This window comes from Cynocephalus volans, chromosome 1 (assembly GCF_027409185.1).
Source record: "Cynocephalus volans isolate mCynVol1 chromosome 1, mCynVol1.pri, whole genome shotgun sequence".
NCBI classification, from domain to species: domain Eukaryota; kingdom Metazoa; phylum Chordata; class Mammalia; order Dermoptera; family Cynocephalidae; genus Cynocephalus; species Cynocephalus volans.
The window spans coordinates 36,514,090-36,537,653 of NC_084460.1; the positions used below are offsets into that span (position 1 = coordinate 36,514,090).

The 23,564-nt window shown below is 43.9% G+C and overlaps 1 protein-coding gene across 4 annotated transcripts in view; it reads right to left on the minus strand.

The window, feature by feature from the left end:
• Positions 1–2,420: 2,420 nt before the first annotated feature.
• ZHX3 (zinc fingers and homeoboxes 3) overlaps positions 2,421–23,564 on the minus strand; it is a 127,520-nt gene continuing 106,376 nt past the window's right edge. For all 4 annotated transcript variants that reach the window (XM_063093840.1, XM_063093830.1, XM_063093848.1 and 1 more), the window contains 2 exons: positions 17,035–20,046; positions 2,421–8,898 (listed from right to left, as the gene is read on the minus strand). In XM_063093840.1, coding sequence (XP_062949910.1) covers positions 8,888–8,898; positions 17,035–19,894 — 2,871 coding nt within the window. In that variant the 5' untranslated portion in view covers positions 19,895–20,046 and the 3' untranslated portion in view covers positions 2,421–8,887. The remainder of the gene's footprint in view (positions 8,899–17,034; positions 20,047–23,564) is intronic.

Below are 23,564 nucleotides of genomic sequence, written 5' to 3' on the forward strand. Positions count from 1 at the left end.
ACTAGATGTGACGGCCAGTATCAGTGATAGTGCTCAGGTTCTTGCTGGCCCCACAACTTTCTTCTTGTATCTTCACGGTCCCAGTTCATCAACAGGAGGACGGTCCTTTCCCACACAAAAGAATGTGGTGGAGGGAATTTACTCAGGCTCTCATGATCCATGATTTCCCACTCCAGCTTGTGGCCTGAAGGGAAAGCTTGTCTAACCAAGTAAGGAAGAGGTCTGTGCTGGCCCTTCAGTTAGGGTCACCTGCGTCACCATATGATGTCCTTGGCTTGGTGGTAGTGGCCACTTTAATTTTCAACAATACAAATCTCCATTTACTGAACAAGTGTCTTTTGGAACATGACCTGGGGGAGGCACAGCCTGCCTTAGGGCAGCTTCATGGACTTGCCTATTTTGGGCTCTTGATGACACTGCCTTTGCCGCTCACTGCAGATGTTTTTATCCTTCTTCCTAGTGGAGAAACGTCAACCCTTGGTCAAGCAAATTTAAAGATGAGTTTCGTCTCAGATTTCTCCAGACAGACTATCGTTGACCTAGGAGGCCCAACTAAGGCGGGGTGTCTGTTGGTGGGGAAGACCCTCACTTAGGGCTGAATGTCACAGCATCTGGTGGTTGCTTGTCTCACCCCATGCATGCAGGCTTTGTCCCTACAGTGCTACAGCTTGGGCAGCACTGCCTTCCACATGACCCGTGGAGTCAGCCCCGGCAGCGTGTTCTCACTACCTGGGGAGCATCTGAAAAATACCTATCTGGTCCTATCTGGGACCCTGGCATAGGTATTGTTCAGAAGCTCCCCAGGTAATTTGAATGAGTGGTTAGGGTTGAGAACCACTGATTGTGGTAAAGGAAACCAAAAGAGCAGGGCCGGGGGAGAGGAAGTCAGTGGTACCAGGGACACAGGCAAAGAGAAGTGACTGGCTCCCTTGCAGACTCTTGACTCTCCTGTTGTCACCTCACTGGCTGGCAGACCAGGGACAAGTAGACCCGGTTCTCAGTGGCAGACCTTCCCTTTCACCAGCTTCCACCCAGTGGACATCTGCACACACAGCATTGCCTACCAGGTTGGGGGTGCTTTGCCTTCTGCTGCAGGACTAAAGGCTGCCCTGTAGGAAGAAGGCAGGAGCAGATTCTGACCTCAGTTGAGGAAACAATTGCCATTAAGTATTTGTGGCCGTGAGCAGAAAGGGCAGAGGCCTCCCTGCTGCCCAGGCAGATCCTGAACATCACCTGAGGGCTGGGTCTGGGGCTAGAAACTCACTTGTCTTTGAGCCCATCATCTCTGACCATATCAGTTCTATTGAGGGGAAAAACAACATCAGGTTATCCCACCAAACGAGCTTAGTGAACAAAAGGTCATGCCTCTTTCACATTTTGATTAAATGGATCAACCTTGACCCAGCCTAACAGTCCTCTCCTCCCTGGGTCGTCCTTTGATAATCTCCAGGGTACTCATGTCCAGGAGTCAGTCTGGGCATTCTTTCTCTGCCTGGAGGCCACAGCAACCCCCTGTAGGCCACTACTGCTAGCTCCACTCAGTGTGTCCCAGGTGAGCCACTCTGACTCTGTGCCCGCCATGGAGTCCAGCTGATTGGCCTCACGGTTTCACACCGGTTTGGTCTAGCTCCCACAGAATTGGCTTATTACTCAACACAGCAGCTTCCTCAGGTCCTGAGTTGGCCTCTGGAAGGTCCAGTCAAGAACAGGCCCTGGTGTCTCCCTGAGGACCAGAGTCACTGTCATGCTTTCATGTGTCTTTGCCCTGGTGATTTTATTTCAAGGGTCCCTTAGGGCCACCCTGACAACATTCAGTTGCTTTGGGTCTTAAAATTTGGGGTTTTAGTCCGATTCCTCCAGAAGACCCCTGGATCCTTGTGCAACCCCTCACTAGCAACTGATAAGGTCTGCTTGTCATCATTTTCCTCGCCAGTGTCTTTCACCTGATACCCGATGACTCCAGGTTTGACTCAGTTAGCCTTTGTCTATTTAGCACAATTTCTTTCTTTTTTTTTTTATTTAGTCTTTTTGTGACCGGTACTCAGCCAGTGAGTGCACCGGCCATTCCTATATAGGATCCGAACCCGCGGCAGAAGCGTCGCCGCGCTCCCAGCGCTGCACTCTCCCGAGTGCGCCACAGGCTCGGCCCATTTAGCACAATTTCTAAAACATAACAGTTTTTTGACGGTGAAGCCATTAGAGTGCATTCAGCAGTGCAGGAAACGGGTGAACTGGAACTTCTCTGAAGTGAGCTGAGGGGAACTGCTTCACTCATCCAAGTTCGAGGTTGGTCTCGCCCACAGGATAAATCAGATGTGAAGTGTTTTTAGTTTTTTTCCTGACTCTCCCACAAAATAAGTCAGCAGATGTGCAATGTATTTATGTTTTTATTTAGGAACTATCAAAAGGTTTAAAGTACCATTGAGACCCATTTCAAATTGTACAGTTTGTCCCTGACTCCCTTATCCAAAACCACAGATACAAAATCTAGGAAATGTGCAATTTGCATCTTAGAAATAGCAGCATCTTGTGAGGCCTGGAGACTCAGCCCAAAGAGGGCAACCCCATTCCTCCTGCCTTGGCACAACCACAGTCCAAATGAAAGTCAAGTTCCATCCTTCTGTTAAAACATTCACCTCAGGTAAAGAATTACCATTCTACCCAGGCCTAAATGGTAGTATGTGACATTTTCTTGGTTTGGTCTCCTGCTTGGCCACAGCAGGAGGTGGGACCCTCTTGAACAGTTAGTTTCAGTTTGTTTCTGGACAAACAGAAACAGGGCAGTTGCCTCTTACTTAGCACCAAGATGATCACTTCTTCAGCCGTCTCTGGGAGACAGGAAGTGCACCAAAAGGAAACTGCTCAATGGTCATTCCCCAGTCTCACTTCTTAGCAGTCCACAGGGGAAAGGGGATTTGCACTGAAGACCAGAATACAAATGGGTGCTAGAAAACCAGGAATCAGGACTTTGCCAGAAAGGGATCTGCCGGCCATTGGCAACCTCCCTGACTTCCCACAAAGGCTGTGCTCAGTAAAGCTCTCAATGAACAATGGCCAGTGGGGAGGAGAGGAAGGTTGGCGTGTTTTCCCTCTTTAATAACAGTTATGGCACAGTGTGACCCTCCTGCCACAGTTGAACAAAGCAGCTGCTCAGAAGCGCAGCAGGGACTCACACAGGGATGACCGCTTCTTCCCTGGCCCTCACCCAGTTTGACTGGGAGCAGCCTGATTATCATGCTGGGTCCCTACTGAGGAGCGGGTGCTAGCTGTCCCCACTCACATGGGGCTCTGGCCCCATTTCAAGCAAAGTGCAAGAATGAGACAGCTGTATGGGCAGGAACCAAGGAAGAGTGACAAGATTTCTCTTTAAACACAAATTAGAGGATTAATAGGTATCACATGGTAGATGTTTACCCTGTTAATATTTCTACTCCAGTTCGACTCTTGAGAAAGACCAAGCACTTGTAGCTTTCTATATTAAGTGCTCAAACACCTTAATCCTAGACATTTCATCTTCAACTTCAGTCACATTGAGTAATTTGAATCCTCCATTTATCATGGAAAGGAACAGTTAAAAAGCATTAACCAAGAGAAGCTGTTCATTCAGGAATACAGGTGCTCCATTTGTGTGCGCATGTGCCCGTGCACACACACGCAAGCCAGTCTGAAGGAAGAGGCACTAATGTCAGGTAAACACTCAGGCTTGTCTCCAGTACCCTGGCTTGCCACCTGCCTGAGTGGAGAGGAGGGAAGACACTAGGCAGCAAGAAGAGCAGATGACCAGAGTGGCCACCCTGCTCCCTGTGTTCCCTCCTCCCTCTGCTCTGCCTGGCTCCTGCAGGAGCAGCAACAAGGGCCAGATTCTGAGTGCTGCAAAAGCTTTGGGGCTCATGACAACAAAGTACTATCTAGACATCTTTTGTGATACTTGCAGTCCTGTAAATCTAAAGATAGGATTTTTAAAAATCAAGGAAGCAGGTGCTTGCCCTTGTCTTTGTCCACAGGGTGATCAGGGTCTGCCTAGTCTCATCTCCAGGCCTGGGTTCCCTTCCCTGCTCCAGACTAAGGCAGTTAGAAAGGGTGGTTCCTGCTTAATCCAGGGCTAAAATGAAACTCTTCTGTCATATCTCCAGTCAGGTGAAGGCCTGGGCCCCCATTCAAAGAAGAGGTCAGATTTGCAGGCAGGTCACAGGATGGCTGGTTAGTCTTGAGCTCTCAGGACTGAAGAACCAAAAAGCAGGCTCTTGATCCTAAGGCCAAATGCTCTGAATGTGCTTCTTTTACTTCACGACTAAGTGCAGATGCTGGGGCAATTCAGAGAGATCTTGAGCTACCCTTCTGCCACCCTACCCTGCCCAGTGTGACTTGGCACTGGGGACACATACAGATTCCAGCAGAAACAAATTCTAACCAAGGCCAGTTGGTCCCATTTGGACTTAGACCTGGAGTGGGTACAAGCCAAGCACCACCTTGATGGCTGCTTCCATCTAGTCACTGTGCCAAAACCAAAGCAGTTCTCTTTGTCAGTGAGGTCTCCCACAGCCTCATCAGCCTGGCCCCTGCCCCATTTAAACGGGCTACAGAGAACCTCACAGTGGTATATCAGATGGCACCTGAAGCCTAGCTTAGGGAGGAGGCTTGAGCTCCACAATTCCCTGCTTGCCCATGTGTTGGAGCCTTTCTGAGACCAGGTACTTCCTAAACCATAAAGAGACAGCCCCCAAGGTCTGGGCAAGAAGGCTGGGAGGGGCCTGTGCTCTCAGGGAAAAGGAGAGAAGGAAGCTGGGTCAAGAGACCCTGAGGCGAGGGCTCTGTGTCTGGAGTGAGAAGAACGAAGCCCTGTTAACCACCTGACCTTGGCAGGCTGCTGGCTTTGGCCCAATGGGTTGGCTGTGCAGACCTTCATGCATTGAGAGGATTTTTCTTCTCCAGCATACAACTGAGCCTTGCAAATGAATGTAATGTATACAGATTTAAACAAGACGAAAGTACATCTTCTGCAAAAGCTGAATCAAACCGATAAACTTTCCCAGGTAAATTCTGAGCAAGGAAAAGAAAAAATTTAGGAGAAACCAAAACTCCAGGTTTGGCTTTATTTAAGATTTTCTTCTTGGCTGGTTCTCCTCTCCTGCAAAGTGCCTTTATACACATGGGCTAATGTTTGAGCTGACAAAGCTGCTCCAGTCTGAAGATTTTGGTTCAAGAAGATACTAGGAAGACAAGAAGCAACAGGGCCCCAGACAGGGACAGCATAAGTGGGAGTTGAGAGAAGATGTGCACAGAAAGCCAAGCATATAACAGGAAAGGCTGACTCCTACTCCACAGAAGGCAGCCATTTCCCAGAGCCAGCAGAACAGAGAGGGAGGGGACACAGTGCCTGTCACTGGGCCACTGACTGAGCAGAATAAAATCCACAAGCACCTGGAGAATACACTGAAACTTGCTGGTGGGACAGCCTCCCAAGGCCAGCTAGGGACAAAATCTTTAGTACACATGGGAGCCCACAAGGAACCACTACCCAGCACTGCCCAGCTCCCTCCTTTTGCTTCCCAAGAGCTGTGTGTGGGTCCTTGGGTGGAGGTGCTTTGGTCCACCTGAACAGCCACCCATCACTTGGCCAAAAGAAAGAGCTCTAAGTCATCCAGTCACTACCATACCTCAAAGTGCTAGCAGGCCATCCAACTAGGACATTATTTTTCAGGAATCCAAGACTCCTGAAAATGACACTCCCCCCTCCCAAAATCAGAAAGCCCCTCTATAGTCAAAAAGTAAAACAAGCAATCAACATATGCAAAGTATATGTATCATAAACTCAAATTTCCTTTATCAGAATGGTGATCTGGTTTTGCCTATTAGAACTGGATCTACAATTCCATGTAAAAAACATAATAAGTCAAACGGGTAGAAGACATAGGCAACAAGAAACACTGAAAGATGATTTTACTTTCTCTGATGAGTCCAACTGCATATAGAGAAGAGGGGAGAGATTAGTCACCTTATAAAATAGACTTTTTCCTCAGGAGAGACTAACCCCACCAACCTCTCTCAACTCTGCAGCCTACAGACTGTACAGGTGACAACACAGAATTTAACCCTCAGCTGTGTGCAAAACCACAGCAATGGCTGCTGCCATCCCACTTTTCCTCCTGCCTCTGTCAATGCGATTCCAACGTCTGGGCTAGTGTGGGTGTCTCCGTGCCTGGTTGGCTACACTCAGCGTTTTGTGCCCAAAGCTCTGGCTACCTACTACAATGTCCCTTTAAGGGCCTGCTTGATGACTGCCTCCCTCAGCATCATCTTTCTTTGATCATCTTACTCTTTCAAGCACAAGGTACAAAGCACACTTATTCCCTCCAGTGCAAGAGCACAGGAAGAAGGGTCTGTCAGTTCTGCTGGGCCCCTTACCTGGGTCTTGCCATTCATGGCGTGGCCCTGGCTGTTGGACAGAACCAACATCTGTGCGGAAAACATGCTGGGAAGGCAGCACTGTAACTTTTCCACCTAAAGATGAGCTGGTGCCCAAGGCTAGTTTGCTCTCTATGTCCTGCATGAACTTGTCCACCAAGTAACTTATTTTTTCTGTTTTGCTGTTTGGGTTGCAAAGTAACTGTCAGTACAAATAAAGTAACCAAGAAAACCCTTTCTACAGATGCAGCCCTTTGGCCAGTGCATGCGGGGCTCTGGTGGTGACGCTGGTGGGGATCTGGAGGCGAGGCACTGGGTGGTTTCTCATACACGTGGAGATGGCTTTGTGCTGGGCCGCCCTGGCATTCCCTTCAACACAGGCTACTTCCCTCAACACCCACGTGCCACAAAGTTCCTCATGTGTACACATCAGATGTACATTTTACAAGTAAAGTTTCAAACAAGTATTTGTAATGTATAAGTGTGTATATATAAATTAGTCTGCATGTACATAAACACTAAAGGAAAAATTCCAGGTGTCTGTCCTCTGAAGGAAAGCAATCACTTGCCAATCTTGGCAACTCCTCAAAGGTTTTTGGGACCAAATAGCTTCACTCCCAAAATGGAAGGGATACAAAAATAGGCTGCAAAACTTGCCAAGTACTCATAAGTTCCCTGTTTGAGACAAATAAGAAGTGGTCCCTTTTGGGACAAGGAGGGCAGAAGAAGACACTTGAAAAGAACAATGGTTCAAGGGCATTTAGTTTCCAAAGAAAGCCCACTCCTAGAAGGTGGAAAGTGCTGCCACCATGCTCTTCCTTGGAGCCCAGCCAGCAAGGTGCCCTGGCCAGTCCAGTTCCCCGGGGGGGTAGGGGAGAAGAACAGTGCCTAAAACACCACCAGTGTTTCTTGCCCAAAGCCCCTGTCCCCTCTCTGGGGTTTCCTAATGCTCTCACCCAGCGCAGACCCCAGGAGGAGTGTGCTCACAAGGCGCTGGTACCTGTGGCTTGGTTCTCAGAGAGCAGGTAGTTTCTAAAAGGTGAGCAGAGCTACAAGGGACTAACCTGTCCCTCTTTACGTCCTGCTCTCAGGGCAGCCAGTTTGAAGAAATAGGGAATTTGCCATTTAGTACAGCTCTGTAAGCAAGTTTTTCAGTGTTTCAAAGGCACCTTTTCCTGTGATTTTCTCAACTCAAAAAAAGATATGAGGGTTAGGCTAAAGTAGATAAGAGTTTTTGTTTCCAAGTTTGGGGATATAAATACAGAGTTTTAAAAACATCCTCACAAGGACCTGTCCAGTGACGTCCAGCACCCTTAGGGCATGTGTCTAGCACACCAGCCAGGCCCTTGGTGTGGGGGCCAGGAGCATTCTGGTGTTCTGCCAGGAGCCCCATGTGCAGGTCTCTAGAGGTGCTGAAGACCATCCCAGCTGTGATAATTCTGAAAATCCCCCAAATCCCTTCGTTCCTCACTTACTACCAGGTCAGTGTGTTCTTTCCAAACCACAGGAGGCTCTGAGGTGAGTGTGGAGAAAGGGCACTGAAAACTCTGGTGGCCAAAGCTACAGGTAGTGGCTATATACTTCCATTTATGTCCCCACCCTCATTTCCCGCTCTCTCTCAACTTGTCTAGATTTTTTTAAAAGGTGGGGTGGGGGAGCAGGCACATAGGTCAGTCTATTAGGCTTAACAACAAACATTTCTGTAGTTGATATAACTGAAAAGGTATGGTCCACGATTCAAATTCCTGTGAAAAAGCAGAATTACGGTAACAACTGAAGAGTGTGGGAAGCCTCCAACACTAATCCCACAGCCAGTCCATTTTCTGAACTGAGCGTCGCAGTGGGTTCTGCACTGATGGGCCTGCAGGCAAGGCAAGCCTGGCATGAGATGTGGCTGGTCATTGATCAGTGGAGACAGATTTCTTCAAAGGTTCTGCTTCTCTGAGGGATGCAAAGGGGCACCAAGGTTTCAGCTGCAGTTCTGAATGTGCCTGTAACCCTTGCCTCACTGGGGAAAGTAGGGGGCCTGTGTGGCCCAACGATCCCCAGAGAACAGACACAGGGCACTTTCAGAGATGACGTAAAGGACAATGTACTGCTTTGCTAACCAAAGTTTCTATGTAATGGAAGTGTTTATAATCTGATGTTTTATTAAATGTATATAGGCAGATGTATATGTTAAAAACTTGATTCTGTGTCTATGAATATGAAATCTGAACTATTTTATCCACTGGAAGGCAAAGGAAAGGTCCTACGTTGGGGAGGAAGAACTGAGGAGAAACCCATTCTTGCTGCTTGCTTGGTGGTGGGTAGGCCGAGGGTGGTGACGGGCTCTGGGCTGTCTTGAGGCCTCCAGAAGCTCTCCCGGGTGCCCAGCAGCCAGGCATGGAAAGGCCTGTGGCAGCAGAGAGTTGGGTTTGGCCCTTCCACGTGGCAGGCGGCATCCCAGACTGGCCAGTCCTTCACAGTAACCGGATCGAATTCAATCTGTTTCTGAGGAGGAAACACATGCCTGTCACTCCACGGCTGTAGCCACTTGTACAGCCTCCAGGGAAACCTGGTCCTCTGGCAGGGCGGTGTCACTGGCTCTGGGGACCTTTTAATTCCATGAGCTATGCCTTCCTGCCAGCCACTCCCCCATTTTCTAGCCTGATGTAATGTGGAAAAGAGTATGTTGGATAAGGACAGGATGCTGGCTAAATGTGGCAAGGCTTTCAGACTCTCTGAGAGACCCCTGCCAAGCCCCAGGCCTAGCAGCTGGGGCAGCAGCTTGGCTTCTCTGGACCCTCTAGTCCTTGTGCACCCGGGCCTGGCTCTCCAGGCCACTACTGCCACCTCCAGAGTCCTCTTTGGAGGACTAAAATGCCTCATTCTGCCCTCTCCCTCCTGGTTCTCCAGAACACACTGTTCTAATATAATAACAGCTGGGTCTAGTTTCTGATATGTATCCACTGATGTCTTCACTTCATTTATAACTTGCAACCATAAAGTCAAAGTCAGTGAGACTGATCAGAGAGGTCTGTCATCTGCGATGCGTACAATACGGCCCTGGCATTGAGGCTGGCTGAGAAAGCCATGAGAAACCAGGTGCAGATAAACAGACAAGCCTGTCCTGTACCCACAGCTATCTGCCTCAGATAGAAGAGGAAAATGCTACAATGGCAGGATCACCCCCTGCCACTCCTACTCTGTCCCACCAAAGACACCAATACCTCACTTTGTGTTGGATTTAGTAGCTGAGGGGAACCAATGCTTGTGACTCAAACCCACTCATCCCATCTCCAAGATAGCCCCTTTTTTTTAAATCATGGTAAAATACACATAAAATTTACCATTATAACTATTTTAAGTGTGCAATTCAGTGGCATTAAGTACTTTAAAATGTTACAAAACCATCACCTTATTTCCAGAACTTTTTCATTATCTTAAACAGAAATCTTATACCCATTAAACAATAACTCCTCACTTCCCCTGCTCCAATCCCTGGTAACCTCTATTCTACCTTCTATCTCCATGAATTTGCTTATTTCAGATACTTCATATAAGTGGAATCATACAGTATTTGTTTTTTTGTGTCTAGCTTATTTCACTTAGCATGTTTTCAAGGTCCATCCATGTTGTAGACTGTATCAGAATTCTATTCTTTTTTACAGTTGAATAATATCTCATTGTATGTATATACCACATCTTGTTTATCCATCTGTTGATAGGTACTTGGGTTGTTTCCATCTTTTGGCTATTGTGAATAATGCTGCTGCAAACTTTGGTGTACAAATATCTATTTGAGTCTCTATTTTCAATACTTCAGGGTATATGCCTAGGAGCAAAATTGCTGGATTGCATGGTAATTATATATTCAATTTATTGAAGAACCACCAAATTGTTTTCCAAAGTGGTGATACCATTTTGCATTTCTACCAGTGCAATGTACAAGGGATCCAACTTCTCTACATCCTCACCAACACGTGTTATTTTCTCTGTGTGTAATCAACATCGTAAGTGTGAAGTGGTATCACATCATGGTTTTGATTTGCATTCATGTTCTTATTGGTCATTTATATATCTTCTTTAGAGAAATGTCTATTTAAACCTTTTGCCCATTTTTGAATTGGTTTGCTGTTGTTGAGTTGTAGGAGTCCTAGATGTATATTCTGAATCCCCTTATCAGATGTATGAGTTTCAGATATTTCCTCCCATTCTGTGGGTTGTCTTTCACTTTCTTAAGTGTCCTCTGATGCACAAAATTTTTTTAAAAAAAATTTTATGGTAGCTGGCCAGTAAAGGATTGAACCCTGGACCTTGGCATTATCAGCACCATGCTCTAACCACTTAGCTAACTGGATAGCCTGTTTTAAATTTTGATATAGTCTGATTTATTTTTTTTTCTTTTGTTGCCTATGATTTTGGTATTATTCTTAAGGAACCATTATCTAATCCAAGGTCTGGAAGATTTTCACTTGTGTTTTCTTCTAAGCATTTTATAGTTTTAGCTTTTTTGCTTAGGTCTTTGATACACTTTTAGTAAATTTTTGTATATGGCATAAGGTAAGTGTCCAGCTTTGTTCTGCATGTCCAGTTCTCCCAGCACATTTTGTTGAAGACTGTCTTTTCCTCACCGAATGGTCTTTGAACCCCCTGTGAAAATCAATTGACCATTACGTGAGGATTTCTGGGCTCTTCACTTTATTCCATTGGTCTGAATGTCTCTCTTTATGCTAGTACCACACTGTTTTGATCATTGTAGCTGTGTACTAAACTTTGAAATTAAAAAGTGAGTGTGAATACTGAACTTTATTCTTCTTTCTCAATTTGTTTTGGTTATTTGGGGTCCCTTGAGATTTTATATGAATTTTAGGATTAATTTTTCTATTTCTGTAAAAACATCAATGTGATTTGCAGGGGGGGGGGCTGCCTGGCTGGTACAAGGATCCAAACTCTTGATCTTGGTGTTACGAGGCTGTGCTCTACTGAGCTAACCGGCCAACCCAAATTCTCATATTGATAGGTTTTATATTGAATCTGTAGATTTTTTTGGGTAGTAGCATCATATTAATAATATGAAGTCTTCCAGTCCATGAACATGGGATATCTTTCCATTTGTTTAGGTCATCTTTAATTTTTTTCAGCAACGTTTTGTGGTTTTCAGTGTATACATCTTTTGCCTCCTTGGTTAAATTTATTACTAAACATTTATTCTTTTTGATGCTACTGTAAATGGATTTTTCAAATTTCCATTCATACTGTTCATTGCAAGTGTATAGAAATAGAACTGATTTTTGTGTATTGATTTTTATATCCTGCAACTTTGCCAAATTCATTTATTAGCTCTAACAATATTTTTTTGGTGGCTTTTTCTTGGTCAGTCTAGCCATAGGTTTGTCAATTTTGTTGACCTTTTCAAAGACCCAACTTTTGGGGTTGGGGGGACGTGGCTGGCTGGAACAGGAATCCAAACCTGTTATCTTGGTGTTATAAGTCTGCACTCTAACCAACTGAGCTAACCAGCCAGCCCACAAACCCAACTCTGTTCCATTGATTTTTTTGTATGTTTCTGTATTACCTTCCTTCTGCTAGCTTTGGGCTTTTTTTTTTTTCTAGTTACTTAAAGTGTTCAGTTAGGTTATTGATTTGAGATCTTTTTTAACATATGCATTTACAGCTGTAGACTTCCCTCTTTGGATTGCTTTTGCTACATCCCATAAGTTCTGGTATACTGTGTTTTTACTTGCCTTGAGGTATTTTGTAATTTCCCTCATGATTTCCCTTTCGACCCATTAGTATTGTTTTGTTTGGCTTGATAATTATCTGGATAAATATAAAAGAATGTATATTTATTAGACTGTTTATTTTTTTTTTAACCCATTAGTTTTTTTTTTCTTTTTTCTTTCCTTTTTTATCCTGCACAGAGATGTTTTCTATACTTCTCTGTAAGTAGCTTGTATCACACAATTTTTATTTTATTTTTTATTTTTTTTGGAAACTGGCCAGTGCAGGGATCTGACCCATTAGTTTTTTAAGAGCATGTTGTTTAACTTCCACGTATTTGTGTATTTTCCAGTTTTCTATTATTAACATCTAGTTTCATTCCATTGTGATTGGAAATGCACTTTGTATGATTTCAAGTTTTAAAAATTTATTAAGATTCATTTCATGGCCTAACTTATGGTCTATCCTGGAGAGCATTCCATGTGCACTTGAGAAGAATGTGTATTCTGCGTATTCTGCTGTTGTTGGGTGGTGTTCTGTTTATGTCTATTAGGTCTAATTGGTTTATAGTGTTGTTCAAATCTTCTGTTTCCTTATTGATCTCTCATCTGGTTTTTATATCCATTATTAAAAGTGGGGTAATTCAAGCCTCCAACTATTCTTGTCTATTTCTCCCTTGAATTCTGTCAAGTTTTGCTTCATATATTTTGGGGCTGTATTAGGAATATATATGTTAATAATTGTTACATCTTCCTGCTGTGTTGAATCTTTTATCAATACATAATATCCTTGTCTCTTGTAACCTTTCTTTGTTTAAAGTTTATTTTGTCTGATGATAATATAGCCATCCTAGCTCTATTTTGATTATTATTTGCATGGCATATCTTTTTCTATCCTTTTACTTTCATCTACTTTGTGTCCTCTTATCTAAAGTGAGTCTCCTGTAGATACCATACAGATGAATCCTGTTTTATAAATCCAATCTGCCAATCTTTAACTTTAACAGAAGAGCTTAATTCATTTACATTTAATGTGATTACTGATAATGATTTACTTCTGCCATTTAGCTGTTTGTTTCTTGTATGTCTTATACATCTTTGATTCTTCAATTCCTCCATTACTATTTTGTTTTTGTTTTTTTTTAAAGATGACCAGTAAGGGGATCTTAACCCTTGGCTTTGGTGTTGTTAGCACCATGCTTAGCCAGTGAGCTAACCAGCCATCCCTATATAGGATCTGAACCAGTAGCCTTAGTGTTATCAGCACCACGCTCTCCCAAGTGAGCCACAGGCCGGCCCCCTTTTTACTTCCTTTTTTAAAATATATTTATTTGATAGTTTGCAATGTACTATTTTGATTCCCTTCTTTCCTTTTCTGTATTTTTAAAAGTTGTATTTTTAAAACTTGGGGATTATAATTCATACCTTAAACTTATAACAATCTAATTTAATACTAACTTAGTTTTGATATTTTACAGACACTGCTCCTATACTACATTATATGTCCATTAACATAGATGTGTAATTTTTTATGCATTTTCTTTTTACATTATATAGGAAAAAGAGAAAAGTTACAAGCCAAGTCAAAAGTACAATAGTACTGGCTTTTATATTTCCCTATAAAGTTACCTTTACTAGTGTTCTTAATTTTTCTTATGGTTTCAAGTTACTGTTCAGTATCCTTTCATTGCAGCCTGACATACTCCCTTTAGTATTTCTAGTTGTGCAAATCTACTGGTAATGAACTCCCTCAGTTTTGGTTGCTCTGAAAGTGTCTTAATTTCTCTTTCGTTCTTGAAGGATAGTTTTGTCAGACATAGAAATCTTGCTTGACATACTTTTTCTTCTTTCAGGACTTTAGATATCTCATTCCAGTGCCTTTCAGCCTCTATGGTTTCTGCTGAGAAATCAGCTGTTAATTTTACTGAAGATTCAGTTACTTTCCTCTTGCTGCTTTTGATATTCTCTTTGTCTTTGGGTTTTGACAATTTTAATATAATGTGTCTTGATGTGGATCTCTTTGAGTTTATCCTAGTTGGAATTGAGTTTTTTGGATGTGTAGATTCATGTATTTCATCAGGAAAGTTTTCAAATATTATTTCTTCCCTTTCTCTCTTCTTTTGGGATTTTCTATAATGCATATATCATTATACTTGATGATGTCCCACAGGTTCCTCAGACTGTTCATTTTCCTTCATTCTTTTTTCTTTCTGCTGCTTTGGATAATTTCAATTGTCTTATCTTCAAATTCACTAATCCCTTCTGCCTGCTCAAATCTTCTGTTGAACACCTCTAGCAAGATTTTCATTTCAGTAGCTGTACTTTTCAGCTCTAAAATTTGTTTGGTTCCTTTTTATACTTTCTATCTTTTTATTGATATTCTCATTTTATTCATACATAGTTTTCCTGATTTCCTTTAGTTCTTTGTCCATGGTTTCTTTTAGCTCATTGAACATATTTAAGACAGTTGATTTAACGTATTTGACTAATAATTTCATTGTCTGGACTACCTCAAGGATGGTGTCTGTCAAATTCTTTCCCCCCCACTGCCTCCCCCACCGTGAATGGGCCACACATTCCTATTTCTTTTTATGTTTTGTACTTTTTTGTTGAGAACGGTACATTCTGAGTATTATGTTGTGGTAACTGGTAATATAATTCTCTCATGCCTCAGGGACTGCTGATTTTTGCTTGTTGAGGGTTGGAGACATCTGTTTGTGACTTTTCCAAACTATTTTTGCAAACTGTATTCATTGTGGTGTAGGGTCACTGAAGTTTCTGTTCTATTATCTCTGTGGTCAGCCAGTGACCTAAGATTTCCTTAAATGACTGGCTCATCAAAAGAGGGAAAAGAGAATAAAAGGGTACTGTCCCTTTAAATCTCCTCTGGCTAGGAAGCTGCTTCAGCCTGCGAGTGGGGGTGGAATGGGGGGCTGGTGGCAGCAGGTGTTGAAACAGTGACCAGCCTTTTTGCTAGCTGGTCAGTGATGAAATGCAGCAATTAGCAATCAAAACACAAAACCCTGACTTTTGGAAGACAAGGTTGTTACTGCCCACCCTGGCACCAACAAACCCCACCAGGAACCTGGGTCACAGTCACCCTGGTTGACTGCTGCAGGACTGGGGCACAGGGAGATGCTATGTAAAACATAGAAATTCGCCAAAATTTACAAGTCTCTCCATCAAGCCCTACCCTGGATGTTGCATTCAGCTAGACTCAGAATTCTAAAATAGTTGCTTCAGATGGTTACTCCCAGCTCAATAGATGCTCTGGAAGAGGAACAGATTCCTGGTGCTTCCTAATCTGCAGTTTTCCTTGATGTCACTCTTTCCAGGTTAGCTTCTGTAACAAACTTATTCAAACATCCTTGAGCATGACACCCCAGGCTAGTGGAAATCACGAGAAGTATAGAGCTGGGTACAACGTAGGGACACTTAGCCCAACTTGCACAAAGCCTTACAGGTGATAGAGGGGAGACAACCTGCTCTGTACTGAAAAGGTTAAACCAGCTATAAGAAATCTCCCTCCCATGCTGTTCTGACTCTAGGATGTGCCATCAGCCACTTCATGAAGCAGGCTATGAGCTATAGAGCCTGGAAGAAAGAAGTATCTTCCCCCACTCTTGCCCCAGTGAGAACATGGCCAGAGTTGGAGAGGCCAGCAAGAAGCCAGTGGCCCCCTGTGCTCACACCCTAACTGCTGACTCCACCAGGTGTTTGCTCTGTTTGCTTTGCAGACCTGGATTTCACCTTAATATGAGAGCATGAAAATAATAGGCTTTCTGCAAATGCTAAACAGATGGAAAACATGGCACCCTTCCCCCTAAAAATTATCGGGAGACTTGGAAGTCTCAGTTTCCTTAACTGTGTGAAGAAACAACAGCAGACCTATTTTTCAAAACTGTCATGTTCAAATGAATTTAAAATATTCAGAGAAAGAAAAAGAACTTTGTCCTTTTTAGAGGTCTTAATTAGAAAGCAACTGGGGTGGAAGAGCTGGGATTTGTTGAGCCAAAATAAACAAATAACAACAATGTTCAGCTATTTTATGGAAACAATGGAACAACATCCAGGAAATATAAGGGCTGCCATTTTGGAACCACAATCCCTTCAGCTGCTGCATCACTCCTTCCTCCTGGCTCCCACCCGAGCTTCTGGCTGCCCTGTGATGGGGCCTCTAATGAGGAGACAAATATAGAAGGGGAGGGAGGAAAGGCAGAGGCTAGGAACTCAAGGACCAAGAACATAGAAATCAACACCCAGTAATGTGACTTGTCTGGGGCTTGAAAACCGTGTCTTAAATGATAAAATCATCTCCTAAATTTTACTTTCAAATATTAAAATACCATGGTCCAGAGAAACTGAGGAGCAAAATTCAAGCTTCTGATCCTGTAGTATATGTCCAAGAGGGAAGGTGATTTTCCATTACAATAAACATTTCTGGTACATAAGAAAGAATGACAGAAACACAAGACAGGATTTTCAACGTTGGAAAAAAGTACTTCATGTATCTAAGGACAATTAAAGGCTCTCTTTCCTTTTTTTCACCAAAAGGAACAGTTGAATTTCCTTTAACATCTTATTGCTCTCTCCTACCCAGTGGTTGTGGATCTGCCTGATTCAAATGATGTTTTGACCTATTTACTTATTCTCTTATTGCTAAGAAATGGCTAGAAAAGCTTGGACCCCTTTATGTTCACCATCTTCTTTCCCCTGCACAGGTTTTTAAAAACATAAAACAAACAAAAAAACAACTCTCAACCCTTTGTCATGTTATGCTCCCATGGCTTCTGCTGCCAGCCATCCTGAAGCAGCCAGGCAGTTAGTCCTGCTGCCAGATAGCCTCAGAGATAGCAGGTGCCCCTCAGGAGTGCATCCTCTCCTCACCCACAGAGGACAGCCATGGCTCCCATGTACTCCTTACCTAGTGGAAGTCCAGCCTGGGGACTCGAAGTGTCAAAGGGCTCTGAGCTGGCCTCAGGGGCGCTGGGCTCCCATGACTCACTGTTCTCAGACATCTCTGAATAGGTGTCACCCATCCCTTTGTGAACTGCCACAGGCTCACCAGCACCAGCGCCCTGGTCCTCACCGCCTGTGTCTGCCATGGCCCGGGTCTCCTCACCCATTTTTTCAGCAAACCACTGCTTGACCTGCTGGGAGCTCATCTGGGTCTTGTCACAGAGGTTCTGCAGGTCTTCCTCATACAGCATCTTGTGTGTCAGGTAATAGTCTTGCAGCAGTTCCCGGTTGCCCGGGGCAATGACCAACAGCCCTGGTGGGAAGTTGCCCCTCTTGTAGTCTTCATACCACTTCAGCTGGCCATTCTTCAGGGCGTACCTGCTGTCTCCAAACCAGCGCACCACCTCTGGTCGTGGCAAGCCTGTCTGGGCCATGATGGAGTCATAGTCCTGGTTGCTGGGCCACTGTGTCTGGACAAAGAGCTGCCGCAGCAAGTGCCGCTGCTGGGCTGTCTTTTTGTAGCTCACTTTTCCTGGGAGCTGCTCTGCCAGCTTGCTTGGCCCATCGTCCTCAGGTTCACAGGCACCCAGCCCTGGAAGCTCACTCTTGCCACTGGCTTCAGTGACCCGCAGGTTCTTGAGGTTGATTTTGATGGGGCTGACTTTGCGCTCTGCCAAGGTGCGGCTGCTGGGCCCCTCTGGGGAACCATTTTCTCCAGGGACCCTCAGCTCAATGGCTGGGCACTCTTCTCCACCCTCACCCTCAGCAGGCTCTTCTTCCTCCTGAGAGACATTCCCATCAGCCTTCTTGGTCTCCTCAGCATTCACTTTTTTCCGTCTCTCTGAAAACCAACTATCAATTTCTCTTCGGGTCATTTTGGTTTCACTTCTCAGGCGGTCCAGTTCCTCATCAAGAGGCAGGGGGTTTTGTGCAAAACTGCTCTCCAGGACCCTGAGTTGCTCAGGTGCTCTCTCCTTGTATTTGTTTGGTGTGAAGTCAGGAGTCTGGTGCCAAGATTGTCGCTTGGCAGAAGGGTGCACTGCTAGTGTAGCTGCTGCCGGGATGCAGGTCACTTCAGGGGCCTTGGACAATGGGGAGATGGGCACCTCTGGCACAGAGTCAATGATGATGGAGCCGGGATCTCCGGGCATCATGCCTCTGGAGCCTTTCAGGTTCCGGCAATGGTATCTCCGGTCACTGAACCATTTCCGCACCTCTCTGGTACTGAGGCCAGTCACTTTGGTCAGATGCTCAACTTCACTCTGCCCTGGGAACTGGTTCCGACAGAAGCTCCCTTTCAGAGCTGACAGCTGTTCGTGAGATTTCTTATTTTTGTAGATGCTAGCATCAAGGAAGGCTTGGGAAGTTATGCTGGGGCATGCCGTGAGGAGTGACTGGGCCGCATTGACCACCTTCACAGCTGATGTTGTATTTGAACACACAGTGTTAATGGGTGCCACAGTTGGCTGCTTGGGGACAGATGTAACTGTGAGGGGGAGAGATGAGCTTGGTGCTTGCAACCCATTGGCCATTAGTGGCTGAGTGACCAGAAGTCCCCCTGCGGTGCCCTCTGGCTGTCCTACAACATGACCTGGGAGAGCAGCCTGGATGAGATGCTGGACATTGCCAGCACTGGCAACCAGGGGCGTATTGAGAACGGTGATTGTGGGCTGAGGTACAGACTGGATGACTGTATTGAACATCTTCTTCCGGGCATCCTCTATCTCCTCAGGGGACCAGCTGATACCCTGCTTGAGCCTTTGGGCTGTGAACCAGATCTTGAGCTGTTCTTCTGGATACTTAGTTACCACAGTCAAATAGCAGAGCTCAGCTTTGGTGGGGTAGGGAAACTTGTGGAAGGAGTTCTTCAGGAAGCTGTTGGAGTCCATGGCTGCATTGTAGGTTGGAATGCTGCTCAGGGGGATCATTACTTTGGGAAGGGCCTTGGATGTGGGCAGTGGCTGGTGGGTGTGGTGCTGGGCATGTACCGGGGGTTGCTGCTGGAGGGAGAGGAACTGTGCTATACCAGCTGGCAAGACTGGCACTGTTCCTATCAGGGGCCCATTGGTGGCATGGGGGGGTTTTATGGAGCTTGTAGATGCCTGGCTGACTGGAACTGCCCCGTTGACAAAGGAGTGGTCCCCCTCCTTCACCTCTACCTCTCCAGCTGCCAGCTTTGGTAAGGCCTCACCCACAGGCTGGCTGGGGACGTTCTCCTTGAGCATATGAATTTTTTTGGCTTCAGCTTTGCCTTTCATTATCTTCATGATTGGAGTTTTGGTAATGATGATTTCAGCCTGTCCATCAGTCCCTTCAGTGTTGGGCTCTCCTACTAGGTCAGGAGTGCTGGTGCTCTCGGGGACGCTCTGCTCCACGACTACATGATTGTCTGGCTTGACCACATTCCACACAAAGCTGGCTTCCCCTGAGTGACACTTGGCATTGTGCAAGGAAAGCCCTTCAGGGTTTTTTGCCAGAAAAGGGCACCCAGTGCATACAAAAGTTGGGTCTTTATTAAAGTCTATGTGCTCTGAGTTCATATGTCCTACAAATTGGGTCACATCCTGTGATCTGAAATCACAGTATTTACAGGAATATAAATAGCCATCCAAAGTGCTCTGATGCCCGTTGGCCAATGCAGAGCCTTCAGTACTGCTGGAGTTCTGGGCGGCCTCGCTGCTAGTGGCAGGCACCTCTGGGGGCAGATCCTGCTGGGGCCCTTCCGGCAAGGACTGAGCGGGCTGGGCCTCTGTACTGGAATCCTGCAGCACCACAGTCTTCACTGGGATCATGCACGGAGTGGTGGATTTCCTCTTGCTGGCCATGGTGACAGTTTTTCTGGGTGATCAGCAGGCAAGAGCTTGTCCCACCAATGGCCTCAGAGTACAAGTTCTAGCTACTCCATGAGGGCCAAAGAAAAGAGTTTCTAAGGGCAGCTCTTTCAGTTGTTTGCAGAAAGCAGGTTTTCCCTATAAATCTGAGGAAGAAGAGAAAAAAAAAAATTAAGATCTCTTAAGCTCTGTCTGCATATTTCTCAGCTACCCAGACACCCTCTACTGCTTGCCTTCTAGGTATTTTCACAAGGAGTTCCATCAGCAACTTGGAAATGAACTCTGAGTCAGGAGTCCCCTACACACTAACAAAATGAAGCAATGCAAATATCCCCTGAAGAATGACCTGGCGAGGTTCCAGTACTGTATGACAGACTTAAGCCATGTTTCTTGGTTTCTTTCCCCCTCTCTATCCTTGCATTAAGAAACTCAGATTCAAAACAAAACAAAACAAATAAACAAAAAACACCCTCTTTTAGACCTCCAAATTCATTTTGACCATGTCAGAGCAAGAACAAAAGATCCCAGTGTAATTCTTGTTTAAATGTTTGGGCCAACAGGGTTTTTCTCTTCATAGCCTTCCCACATACGAGAACAAGATGATGACTCTGTCTCTCCCATTCCTGGCCCAGAGACAAAGTTCACTGAGTGTGAATGGCAGGGGTGGGGTGGGCAGGAACACTGGCTGCTGAAGAGCCTGGCCTCTTTCCGTGGCCTTTCTCTGTCTGCTGCTGTACCACATCTATTCCAGCCACAGAAAAGGAATCACCTCACAGTTACTGGCTATACCCCAGACCACTGTCACTCAGATGAAGCCAAAGGTTGAAGGGTCAGGGGATCCACAGAACCAGTTTGTGGCCCAACAAGCTGTACATTCTCTCTCTGGTACAACAGCTCAAAGCATGGCCTCACCCTGGGTGTGCATCTTATGTGTAACCTTGTATGGGGCTTGCTTTTTTATTTTTCATTTTAATTTTCTTTTGTTGCCTTTATTGTTCCTTAAAAAAAAAAAACTATTAAATCTTTGATCTGTTTGAAATTTATTTCAAAAGCTGAGTTAATTATTTTCTTATATGTAAAATGATTATAATAATAATTTCATGAGATCCCTTGAGAAAAGTGCTTCTGGGACCCCTGTCACTAATGTATCACCATAATCTTCACTACCTTTCTTTTCAGAAAATGATAATGCTGCAATGACTAAAATAATAGTAATTCTAATACTAGAATCCAATTATCAGTGTCTGGATTTGATATAAAAATGTAAAGAAAATTAAAATATCTCTATTCAAATTCTTAGTAAACAAACACAGCAAACTATTTTTTTGATGATAAAAATAATTGCTATTTAAAAATTTGGGTTAAGAATAAATATATACCCAGATATAACCACTTGTCAACATTTCTCCCATCAATTTGAAATGTCATGCACACATTTACCTAGTTTTTAATTGTAAAGACAAAATACCAATATTAAATGAAATTTAAGAAAATAAAACTACCAGCTGGCTGCTTAGCTCAGATGGTTGGAGTGTGCTGCTGATAACACCAAGGTTTAAGGTTAGATCCCTGTACCAGCCAGCAAAATAAAATAAATAAAACTACCTATAATTTTGTATGCCCTTCCATCTAGTGCAAAGATTTTATATATTTTTTTAATCATAATGAGCACACACTTGTGTTTTCTTCACTGAGAATTACATCATAAACTTTTCTGTTATAGAAGCTTCATAATTATAACATTTGATAGATGCCTAATAATGTTCCACAATGGATTTAACTCATCCCCCCCCCACCCACCCCAGCTGTTGAACAGCATCCCATTTGCATGGATGACAGTGAAATAAACATCTCTGGACATATTGGATGTTTTTCTTCTATCAAATTACTTCCTGAGGCTAAGTACACAGAAATGTGTTTACTAGCTCAAATAGTATCAACATGTCTGAGCTCCTTTATATACAAGGGTACTTCAAAAAGTTCATAAAAAAATAGAATCGGGCCGGCCCGTGGCTCACTCGGGAGAGTGCGGTGTTGAGAACACCAAGGCCCCGGGTTCGGATCCCATATAGGGATGGCCGGTTGCTCACTGGCTGAGCGTGGTGCTGACAACACCAAGTCAAGGGTTAAGATCCCCTTACCGGTCATCTTTTAAAAAAATAAATAAATAAATAAATAAAATAAAAAATTTTAAAAAAATAGAATTAAAAGATAATACAAATCTTTCTATGAACTTTTGAAGTACCCTTGTATAGTTGTCAAACATTTTAAATCAAATGCTTTATAATTCCAAATCAGGGAAACTGAGAATAATACAGTTATGTTCCCAGTGAATAAATCAGATTTTTCAGACAAGTCATGGAATACATCAAATAGAATATCTGAAAGCACAAGTGACAAAAGAAAAAACAGAGAAGCTAGACTTTACCAAAACTGAAAATGTGTGCTTTAAAGGTCACCATCAAGAAAGTGAAAAGACAATCTACCAAATGGGAGAAAAGATCTGCAAATCATATATCTGAGGTATATCCAGAGTATATAAAGAACTCTTACAACTCAACCATAAAAAGATGAATAACCCCGTTTAAAAATGGGTAAAGTTTCTGAATAGACATTTCTCCAAAGATGTACAAATGGCCAATAAGCACATTTAAAAAAGTGTTCAATATCATTAGTTGTTAGGGAAATGCCAATCAAAACCACAATGAGATACTACTTCACACCTACTAGGATGGCTACAATTATAACGAAAGAAAGTAAAAAGTGTAGGTGAAGATGTGTCGGAGTCCTCACACATTGCTGATAGGAATGTAAAATAGTGCAGCCACTTTGAAACACAGGTAGTTCCTTGAAAAGTTAAATATAGGGTTGCCGTAAGATCTAGCAATTCCACTCCTAGGTATATACATAAGAGAAGTGAAAACATGTCCACACAAAAACTTGCACACAAATGTTCATAACTGCATTATTCAAATAACAGTCCCAAACTGGAAACATCCCAAATGTTTATCAGCTGATGAATAGATAAATAAAATGTAATATATCCATAGAATGGAATATTATTCAGGCATAAAAATTAGAAATGAAGTTCTGATACATACTACAACATGGATGAACGTGAAAACATTATGCTAAGTGAAAGAAGTCAGACACAAAAGGCCACATATTGCATGATTCCATTTATATGAAGTGTCCAGAAGAGGCAAATCATAGAGACAGAGAGCAGATTAGTGATTTCCAGGGGTGGAGGGCAGGGGGTACGAGGTCTCTTTGTGGGGTGATAAAAATATTCAAAATTAGATAGTGGGGATGGCTGCACAACTCTGAGTATATGTACTAAAAACCACTAAAAGGACATTGAGCCCAAGAAAGGTAGAGGGCAGAAAGTTACAGCACTCAGTTCTGTAGAAGAGGTCATCATTCACACTTTTAAGTTTTCAATCAGGTGACGTCATTCTGCGATACTTCCTGACTCACGTTGGTAACATTTACTTCTGCCCTGCATAAAGTGAATGGAAAGAGCTGTGAACATCAGGTTTGGCAGGAGACAGGTAAGAGAGATGCAGACCCACCAGCTGGAAGAAGCACCAACACAAAGGAAGAGAGCACAAGCTCACCACAAGACCAGGCAGCCACAGTACTCAGAAGCATGCCAGTGCAGGGC